Genomic DNA, 11,113 nt, shown 5'->3' on the forward strand with positions numbered 1-11,113 from the left:
ATTTTTTTTGTTTTGACTATGGCAGACCAACACGGCTACCTATCTGTAACAGTGGTTTGACTTCACCCATAAAGATGAACTTCATTGTCTCTCAAGACAGATGGATGTCAATAAGAACCAAGAGCCCAATTGACTAATTAGGTAGGACAGAAATGTATAAATAGTGGCTGATGAAGTTTTATACAGTGGTACCTCGGGTTAAGTACTTAATTTGTTCTGGAGGTCTGTTATTAACCTGAAGCTGTTATTAACCTGAAGCACCACTTTAGCTAATGGGGCCTCCTGCTGCCGCCGCGCTGCTGGAGCACGATTTCTGTTCTCATCCTGAAGCAAAGTTCTTAACCTGAGTACTATTTCTGGGTTAGTGGAGTTTGTAACCTGAAACATATGTAACCTGAAGCGTATGTAACCCGAGGTACCACTGCATTTAATATTTGAAATTAATAAAGCACTATTAATGTACATTAAAGTCAAATCGAGAGATAGGTCTGGAAGCATTTAGGAAATGGATATATTCTGCCTGAGAAACCTCAATAAGTTATGGTTACCAGATTTTTTTCAATGAATCCAGGGACCCTTTTCAACTTCAATGGATTTTGTATGGGGACTGCTGTGTAAATCCAGGCAATGTCCCTGGGAAATGGGGGCATCTGGTAACCTTACAATAAGTTACAAATCTCTTAAAGAAAGGGTAGGATGCAAGCATAAGAAGTAAAATTACCGTATATTTTGAGTTGAAGACCAAGTGAAGCACAGGTACAAAAACGCCATTGGAACGATTGATAGGACAAATTATTAACCTTCTTTTAAAATAATTTATTTTCATGGATTTGTTTTTAAATGTATTCTCACAGACCATACATTATTCAACAAAGGTGTGCTGAACAAACTCTAAAAGAAGAAACATTTAAATAAAACAATTATTGTATGTTAAAATTTCCATGTTCACCCATCTCCTATCCTGTCATGTTAAAACATTTCCTGAAATATACTTTTGTTGACAAATATATATGATTTTTGTGCTTACAAAAAAAGCAAACGAAAAATGTTAACTTCCAAGTGCTGTAAAAGGAAAGGTGTCATTGTACAATACGTATTCATTATTTCAACATACAAGGCAACCAAATGATTCTGTCATCGACATTAGCATCATGTTTATTTCTTACTTCACTGCACTAACATTTAAACTAAAACTTTTAAACCACAAGGTCTGTTTTGTGACTAACATTTAAATGGCAAGCAGTAAATATGTAGGAAGGTTACAAAGGACGTTATCAGCACACACCTAAGACGGGCTATGGTTTGACAACAGCTGCTGACGTGGATATGGCTTCTTTTTCTTGTAAGAGGCCCATCTACAAACAGGGCAGCAGTGCTGACCCCCGGCCAGCCACACCACAATGCAATTCTGGTGAAAGACGTGGCCGCACGGCAAACCCATTAACAAGCATCCGTTTCTGAAATTCTCTAGACACACGACACATTCCGTACAGTGCAACATACCAGCAGGCCAGACGGACCAGTCGGGCTCCGTATCTTCCGTGGAGCTTTGTGAGCCGTATGACCTGGCTTTGGCACACGAACAGGTCTCGCCATTGCAAGAGGGCTCCCCTTCGCAAGGGCTCTGAAGGGCGTTTTGCTCGTCCTCAGCTACCGCCCAGCTGCTTCTCGAGGCATCTTTGCATTCGCTATCCGACTCGCTTTCGCTTTGAGAGAGCTCCATCATCTCCTCTTCGGAATGCCCGCCGGCGCATTTAAATCGCCACATGGGCAAGTTTTTAATGTAATCGGTTGGTATCAGGGGGTGGAGCCACAAATCGGGGAAAGCTAAGCGCTCAAGGAACAGGTCTGGGTCTTCATCCCAATCAGATTCAAAGGGGAAGCGCTGAAACGAAGTGATAGGGTGGAACAGATAGCTAGTGTACCAGTCCCAAAGGCTAGATAACCACTCTAGGTTGTTGGCATTTACTTCGTCGCTGTTGTTATTGTGCCGTCTCTTTTTCTCAAAGTAATCTATTAATAACCCATGGCCTAGGTACGTGCTGAGGAACAAGGCAGGGTGAGACGAGTAAAATATCCAGTCAGCTCTCACCCATGAGGCTAGGGCTGTTGTATTTGAATACCGGAAGAGTTTTAAACTGTATTCATAGAAACTGTCTAAATAAGGTAACTGCAAAAACCCCAAGACTGGCAGCCAAGAAATAATTAGTAGAGAATTATAGGTCCCTAAAGTGCTTATGAGAACAACGAAGCGCTTGATAGTAGCACCCTGAGTGATAAATAGGTCCATCCAAGCCATTAAGTTAACTAATACAAGGCTTAAAACAAATAAATCATTAACTTCTGGCTGTAAGGAACGCAAGAAGGAGTCCATGGCACGGAGGGAAATAAATTCACCAGTATTATTCCCATACCTGTAAATTCCTTCGGGAGTTCTAAGTATGTAGGATGGTGTCTTATAGATGCCCATCTCTGCTATGTGACTCTTGTTGTCCCAGTTTTCTACATTCACAAAAATAAACTCAACTCTGCCAGTAAACTTTACACTTAGTGCAGAGAAGAAAGCTGGAGGCTGGTCTAACTTTGCAAACAGGTATATTTTCACCCTATACTGATAACTTTTGTTCCATTCTTCCTTCAAGTGTTCCGATTTGAAGATGGTTTTGATCCGGGAAGCTGCATGGGCTGTTATCCATTTGAAAATATGCTCCGTCTCGATTTTACGTCCACCGTATTCCTTAAGCATCACTTTCCCTTTGGACGTACTAGTTTGTGGAACGGACATGATTAATGTGGATCTCACCCAGCCTCTTCTCCTGCAGTATCTACAATGAAAACATTGGGCAAAATCAAGGAATGTTTGAAAAAGAAACAGTTTTCACTCTCATTTGCCGCACTGAACTTAAGCACTCCAGAGTTAAAGAGGTCTTGCAAACATTTGCAGATGTGATGAACATCTACACAGAAGCATTTTGTCTGCAGTATCTGTAGAAGCAGCAAACATCCAGCAACTTGAACAGGGATCACAACCTTCTTTGTGTATTGTGAAATGGAGAAATTCGTATTCCGTAGCAGGCAATTAGGAATTTCAGCACAGTCTTTTAACCACTGCGAGCGAAACTGTCTGAAATCGAATACAGTAGCAGACCTGCTCATGAAATTGCTCATGAAATTATAATTAGGGCTGCTCTTCTACCAATTCACGACATGAATTTAGAAACAGAGAAAACATACAACCCCCATTCCATTGAGGTCTAGAAGCAAGGAAGAGAAGCATGTGAGTCAATTCAGGAATTTTCTGGTGCCATTGCTGGCTAATGAGCAAAGCCAGTGAACAGAGATTATTTCTGTATTAACAATATTTTAATATTGCCTAATCTATAGGAATTGTCTTTGTAAGCTTATGGAAACTGTGAACATTTTATTTGTGGATATGTACCGATATATTATGACCTCCTATCACATACTGTCGTTTCGTCAGTTTTCTTCTCCTTTTTCTGTATTGCTTATGTCAGAAAATAAATGATATTTCTATACTGCCTTTCAACAGGGTGTTCAGGAAGCAGTCAACATTACAGGTGGTACCACGCTATAGAGGCAAAACCCACTACAACAACTTCAAGACATACCTGGGGTCACTGGAGCAGTTAAAAGTGCCTGTTCGTATACCAAACCGTGAGACTTTCTTCACCATTTTCTCCCAGTGGACTCTTCCCATTAGAGGGCTTCTATCATTTGCTATGACCTGTTTTTCAAATAATAATAAAAAAAAACTTTGTATGAGCCGCCACACATTTAAAGAGCACCATGTAGCCAAACTGGCTTGTGCATGACTTTTCATTATTTATTTTGGGTTTTATACTTCTATTCAAGTTTTATACTTTTAGACGTCACCACAGTGGCTTCTGATAACGCTCCCATTTGTGAAAAACCAAACCCGTATGTTCCCGCTGTAAAAATGCTTATCACCAGTGTTACTAGAGTTTACCCAAGAAAGTTCTAAGTTTAACTCTGCCGGGGGTGGGGTGGGGTGAATAATCAGGGAAACGCAATTACTGTGGAACAAAAGCCAGAGTCCATGGGTAGTTACTTGTGTAAGGTTACCAGATTTTTTTCAACGAATCCGGGGACACTTTTCAACTTCCTACTAAATACAGTGGTACCTCGAGTTACAAACTTAATTTGTTCCAGAGGTCGGTTCTTAACCCGAAACCGTTCTTAACCTGAGGTGCAATTTCGCTAATGGGGGCTCCTGCTGCCGCTGCACAATTTCCGTTCTCATGCTGGGGCAAAGTTCGCAACCCGAGGTACTACTTCCGGGTTAGCAGAGTTTGTAACCCGAAGCATTTGTAACCCGAGGTACCACTGTAGATAGATTTTGTCAGAGGACTGATTTGTAAATTTGTAAATCAGGATTGGACATGTAACATCTAATTCCTTAAAAAATCAGCACTGGCACACCACAGGGATGTGTGCTAAGTCCCTACCTGTATTCATTGTATACATATGATTGTATATCATCTGCCACGTCTACTGCAAATATTATGTTTGCAGATGACACCTCCATAATGGGTTTAATAACAGGTGGAGATGAATCAGCGTATAGAGGGGAGGTCCAAAAAATATCTACATGGTGCCTAGGGAGCAACTTGCACCTTAATATCAGCAAGACAAAGGAGATGGTGTTGGACTTTCGGAGGAAGAGAGGAGAACTAGCCCCGCTGTACATCGGGGAGGGCTGTGTGGAGAAAGTCTCTTCCTTTAAATTCCTATTAGTTTATCTCAGGGAAGACCTTACTTGGAAAATCAATACAACCCAGGTGGTTAAGAAAGCCCAACAGAGACTCCATCTCATCAGAGTATTGCGGAAGAACAATGTCAATCAACATTTGATGATCTCCTTCTACCGGTCAACAATAGAAAGTGTCCTTTCATACTGCAACACGGTGTGGTACACTGGTTTGACATCGTCTGATAGGAAGTGCGTACAGAGGGTGGTGAATACAGCATAAGATATTATGGGCTGTCCTGTGAATCTGCTGGATGAAATAGCGGAAGAACGTTGCCTCAAGAGAGTGAGGGAAATTCTCAGGGATGATTCATACCCTGGCCGGCACTTTCTTGATCTGTCCTCAGGCAGAAGATATAGAAGCGTGATTAGTTGCACCAACAGGGTAAAGAACAGCTTCTATCCATGGGCTGTTAGGCTGCTGAATGAAAAGATAACAACAGGGCAACTGACTTTCGGTTTTGGTGGGTGTGCGTCAGTAAACAAGGGGAATTAAGACTAAGAGAGCTGAGTGGGGGGGTGCTTGTGTAATCTCACTGTATACAAGTTGTATAAGTGACAATAGAGTATTTCAAATTTCAAATAAATCTGGGGACTGTCCCCAGGAAACGGGGACATCTGGGAACCTTATACTTGTGCCCAATGGAGACATTGCCACACATGTTTCCAAACAACTGCTTCACGTTTCTTGTTTTTTAAAGAAGCCAATCAGTCAACATGCTCACTTTGTGATCCTAGCAATCAGCAATAAATCTCTATCATGTCAAAGACCCTGGGAAGCACTGAAAAGCAGAGTTCTGCAAATCTTTCACGAGGCACATTCAGAACCAATCTGGACAATCTTTAAAGGTTTGTAGCCACAGAATAATTCCCGGCGCAATTATTGCGCACACATACATTTGAACATGACTTGTACAAACAAGTTATCCATGTAGGTTTCTCTTGAATGGCCCTGTGACCATCTATTAAATCTAGCTACGTTTCACAGAATCCTCCATAACCCCACTGCAGGAATGCTCCATGCATATGAGCCGTGTGAGAAACTGAGATATGAAAGCTAGGAGCTAAATGGCACCTTAAATCTAGGTTATGGGTGCTACAGTGGAGTGTCTATGTACGCTTTTTTAATAACAAGAATACAAAGCTGAAAATGAATGAACTGCAGCTAAAATATATTCATTTTTCACATGGGTCTAGTCCTTCCCCTACCCAGCCCCCTATATTCTTAAGAGGGTCTCTTCTCTAGTCTTCAGAGAGTAGCTGGAAGTGGGGAGGCAAAAAAAGGTCCTCCTTTCCTTCCACTCTGAAATTTTAATCTGAAATCTTAGGCGCGGTACTGCACTCAGAGCTCAGAAACTGCTTGCAAAATGTGCCTAGAACAATGGGAGTTTCGAGTACTGCATGTGAGCTGATTTCTAATGTATGCAAATGTGAAGGTCCGGAAAAACTGGGGAAACGTAGAATATCTGTGATAGGCCATGCATTAAACTGCCTGCTATAGCAAGTATAATCTGTTACATAAACTGTTTCAAGCTAGGATTTTAGAATTTCATTGTCAATTTTGTTCGTAGAGCGTTAAAAATTTCAACGGAACTGTGAAATAAGAACACCACATTGCCATAGCTGTCAACTTTCCCCTTTTCTTGCGAGGAATCTTATTTAGAATAAGGGAATATCCCTTTAAAAAAGGGAAACGTTGACAGCTATGCACATAGCTAAAACATTGTAAAAATAAAAAAATACTGCTGCAGCAAACCAACAGAAAAGCTGGGGAAATTGTTTTTCTAATCAATTTATAGACTGCTTAACATTACCAACCCACTAAACAGCTTACAAGGTAAATAAGAAAAGAGCAGCAATAATATTTAATAACCCTGTGTGACGAATACAGGAATACCATCTAAGATGTCCTTATGGAACAATTTACTGCTGGATAAATAAGAGCCACTTCAGATGTTAATACTAAAACATAGCTTAGCATTATGTTCACAAACCAAAGTGAGCCTGAGCCTTGGTCTCATGTGCTCTTGCCATTTACATGTAAGGAGCAGATCAAAAGCTTCCAATGAAAATGACTTGACAAACTCAAGTAGTCTGGTTATTTTACACCAGCTATCCTTAACCTGCTGCCCACCAGATGTTATGGACACTGACTCCCATTATCCTTGACCATTGGATATGATCAAGCTGGGGCTGGTGGGAGTTGGAGTCCCAGGGTAGAGAAGTCTGGTTTTGAACTCTCAAACTCTCTTGAGCTCTGGCCTCGGCCCAGTATACCTGAAGGAGCGTCTCCACCCCCATCGTTCTGCCCGGACACTGAGGTCCAGCGCTGAAGGCCTTCTGGCGGTTCCCTCATTGCGAGAAGCAAAGCTACAGGGAACCTGGCAGAGGACCTTCTCGGTAGTGGCGCCCGCCCTGTGGAACGCCCTCCCATCAGATGTCAAAGAGATAAACAACTACCTGACATTCAGAAGACATCTTAAGGCAGCCCTGTTCAGGGAAGTTTTTAATGTGTGACATCTTAGTGTATTTTTGGTCTTTGTGGAAGCCACCCAGATGGGCGGGGTACAATATTCTTCTTCTTCTTCTTCTTCTTCTTCTTCTTCTTCTTCTTCTTCTTCTTCTTCTATTGTTCCAAACAAACCAGGATCAAACACTGATTTATAATTCTGGCCTTCTTTGGTGCTTCTGGGATGAATAAACCTCAAATTCTTGCTTTTCATTTTTTAAAATTAAGCACCTAGTACTTTTAGAAAACAGTAACACCTTATCTCTGCAACCAGGGCCAGCAGGACATAGCTGACATCCCTTGGTAAGCCTGAGGCTGTTTGAGATGCGTAGGGAGCAGCGATGACTGTATTTTCTTTAATTTTGTGCAATGCCACACCCCATGGCAGCCGTGTTATGCCATGCTCCCCACGGAAGTCAATTTGCGATTGCTGCTCGCGGCATTTTCTCAAAACTCAAAATGTGCTTGCCAGTCCAAATAGCCTGACAAGCCCTGGCTGAGGCACCAGCTAACCAACCGTAGCTTCCCAACTTTGGGTGTAATGGGGAATTCAGGGTGCTTTAAAACCAAAAGTGGGTATTTCTGGCACGTACCAGAGGAAGCCAGGAGTGTGCAAGCCCATGTCGGGAATTCAAGCCCATATCAGGAGAAACTGGCAACAATCCTAGGCACCCGGCTTGATTCCCTGTTGACCTCCCTGGCTGCATTCCCCAGCAAGCGCAGGCTAGGTCTCGATCGGCGATTCTTCTCAAACGTGAGAAGAACACCCCCCCTCTTTCCTGCCCCCCCTGGCAGGGGAAAGAGATAGACAGAAACGTATTTACATGCTTTTATTTCTGTCTTTGCAGCGTTACAAAAAACATGACTGCTCTCTTCAAACTCCAGCAGTGTAGAGACAAACACTTCCTGCACTTCCTGGGCAGGAACAAACGGAAGAGCTCATATTACACGCTGAGCTAATTCCGGTGCTTCGCACTGTGAATTGACTGTCCCTCTGTTTCCCACAAGCAGTCGCAACATTCCCATCATGTTTACTTTTCAAGCTAGGACTTTGCAGCAGCATTGCTTCAATATCGTAACAGTTCACACAGCGATAAACTGCAGTTTCTGCCTAAATTGTCCCTTAGTATAATATTAATACAGATTATCATTCACTTGGGAATGTGGATTGATAAAAGCAGAAGAGTAGGGAGGCGTTTGCTTTGCCTTATGGGCAATTTAAATGACATGACTGATCATGCATGAGTCACTGTGCCCTGCAGTTTCCACATACTTTTTGATTATTTTAGGAATGTGTCACGTGGTTGAAAGCTGATTGGTCAAGTAACGATTTTAAGACTTCCTTTTAGAGCTCTCATTTGATGCAGAGTGAAATGTGTCCCGAACTCGCAAAGAGTTCTTCTGGATGAATTGCCGCCGCTGCTAAAATGGCCTAGCAGGAATGGAGAACGCAAACCAGAACACAGAGAAACCAACAATACGTCCAGAAAGTTCAACATCCCGAAAAGCCATGATTACATCTCTCTCCAGGATAGAAAAAAACAGCAACACATGCCTGTTAAGAGGACAATGTGTTTTAACATATAAAAAGAATTAACAAATGTTTGCCTCTTCTGTCCACCATTCCAAAGGCTACATTAGGTGTCAGTCAACTGTCATTGTGTCAATTGAATACCACTGCAGTTTTATTCTTTGCACTGAATGAAGTTTCCCAACAGAAATACATCATTTATAAATGGGAGGAAAACAGATCTACTGTTACAGCCAGTTGGTTATTTGCAGAACTTTTTGTTTTCAGCTTGCTACAGTGTTCTAGTTGCACACTATTGCGAAGTGAAGTTTTCAGAATGCTTATCGCTTCTCTGGTTTTTAAACTTGGGAAAATTTCATCCCAATCCCTCAGAAGCAAGTCCCACTGCTGTGTGAAGGGAAATGCTTCTAAGGTATTTAGAACTAAAAGCTAGCAGCTGCTGCTATCTCAGTTCTAAGCATCTCAAAAGTTATACTATCCTGATGGCAAAGAGCTGCCACATTAAAATATAGGGAGCATCAATGAGGTTTTGCTGTTCTGTACACAGTAGAAAGGGATGCGGGTGGTGCTGTGGGTTAAACCACAGAGCCTAGGACTTGCCGGTCAGAAGGTCGGCGGTTCGAATCCCCGCAACGGGATGAGCTCCCGTTGCTCGGTCCCTGCTCCTGCCAACCTAGCAGTTCAAAAGCACAGCAAAGTGCAAGTAGATAAATAGGTACCACTCTGGCAGGAAGGTAAACAGCATTTCTGTGTACTGCTCTGGTTCGCCAGAAGCGGCTTAGTCATGCTGGCTACATGACCCGGAAGCTGTACGCCGGCTCCCTCGGCCAGTAAAGCGAGATGAGCGCCGCAACCCCAGAGTCAGCCACTACTGGACCTAATGGTCAGGGGTCCCTTTACCTTTACCTTACACAGTAGAAATGATTTCAGGTATAGGGCCACAAAACACGACTATGCACACAGGTATCATTATTAAAAAAAAATATGTGGCACCTGCAATAAAATGTTGCAGTGTATCCCCATCCCCTAAGAAGAGTGTTCTGGGCTTCAGTCCGCCTTGCTGTCTCCTGAGGGGCTGTTGGCATGCTGACAGCCTGGCAGCAAATGCATGGTGGCACCAATTTTATGAATGCAATGGTGGGGAACTCAGTGCTATTTCCATCACTGTTTGAACATTGGGGACTGTGTTAACAGCATTAAGAACACAAGGCAACCCCTGCTGGATTGGACGAAAGGCTTATGTAGCTCAGAATCTTGTTTCCTACAGTGGCCAACCAGATGGGAAGCCCACAAACAAGACATGCATTTTAGAGTCATGCCACCAGGTCTCTCGACCATTGCGACTCAGAGCCACAGATAACTTATCCTACACAAATTTGCCTAATCTCCTTTCAAAGCTGCCTTAAATTGGTGGCCACTGTCAAATCTTGTGATAGTACGTTCCATAATTTAACCTTGGGCTTGTGCAAATTGTTTGTCCAGTCCTGAATCTCCCAGATTTCCAAAACTTCCCAACTTTTTTCCTAGCAACCTGCTTCTGAGAGGGCCTTTTGCGAAGGAATGCGCTACAGAAGGAAATGGAGCAATAAAAAATGGGTTTATAAGACTATGAACAAAGATGCCCTCCAATACGGTGTAAATTAAAGTTATCTGCAGAGGAGATACACTGAAAAGAAAAATTGAAATGTGCCATAACAACACTAAAAAGTCTCTCTAAGCATGTAAATGATGAAAGGACCGTAAGAAAGCGGGAAGCCCTCTCTCTATTTTAGCTGCTTCATCTTCATGAAAGACAAGATAGAAATAAAACTGGAAAAATCATGCCTTGCCAGCATTCCATCTTGAGTGTTTTGGGTGCCCTGTGTCTTCTGCTGCTGTAATTTTCTTACATTGCAAAGCAGGAAAAGGCAATGAGCCACAAACCTTTCCTACACTGTTATAGCCAGAATGACATCATGCAGCAGAATCTTAAAATAACACTGCTCAGGTGTTGGGAAGCCTGTGGTGGTTATTTTATAAGCATCACCTGAAGTACAGAGAAGATGCCAATGTAGATGGAAGAAGTCCTTTTTACTTTTTGTAAAAGTTTGTGACAAAACATCTCTTCGAAGCGTCTCACGTGAAATATGGCACTTGGATGCTTTTAGGTAATACTGTTTTTGTGTGACCCAGCTGCCACCCTAGAAAAAGGCAACTGGGAGCCAGCAGCTAAAAAAACCTTGCGCTAATACACATTTGGGACGCGGGTGGCGCTGTGGGTTACACCATAGAGTCTAGGACTTGC

General features: G+C 42.5%; 1 protein-coding gene across 4 annotated transcripts in view; it reads right to left on the minus strand.

Annotated features, from left to right (window-relative positions):
• The window catches only part of LOC310830003 (charged multivesicular body protein 3), a 41,630-nt gene that overhangs the window by 15,882 nt on the left and 14,635 nt on the right, over positions 1-11,113 (minus strand). For 3 of the 4 annotated variants that reach the window (XM_083709351.1, XM_083709350.1, XM_083709349.1), the window contains exons 4-5: positions 3,630-3,745; positions 799-2,825 (exon numbers count right to left, since the gene is read on the minus strand). The exons of the other annotated variant lie outside the window; for it this stretch is intronic. In XM_083709351.1, coding sequence (XP_083565477.1) covers positions 1,286-2,825; positions 3,630-3,745 — 1,656 coding nt within the window. In that variant the 3' untranslated portion in view covers positions 799-1,285. Of the gene's footprint in view, positions 1-798; positions 2,826-3,629; positions 3,746-11,113 lie in introns of those variants that run through there. 4 annotated transcript variants of the gene reach the window in all.

Source organism: Podarcis gaigeae (assembly GCF_964106915.1).
Source record: "Podarcis gaigeae genome assembly, chromosome: 13".
NCBI classification, from domain to species: Eukaryota; Metazoa; Chordata; class Lepidosauria; order Squamata; family Lacertidae; genus Podarcis; species Podarcis gaigeae.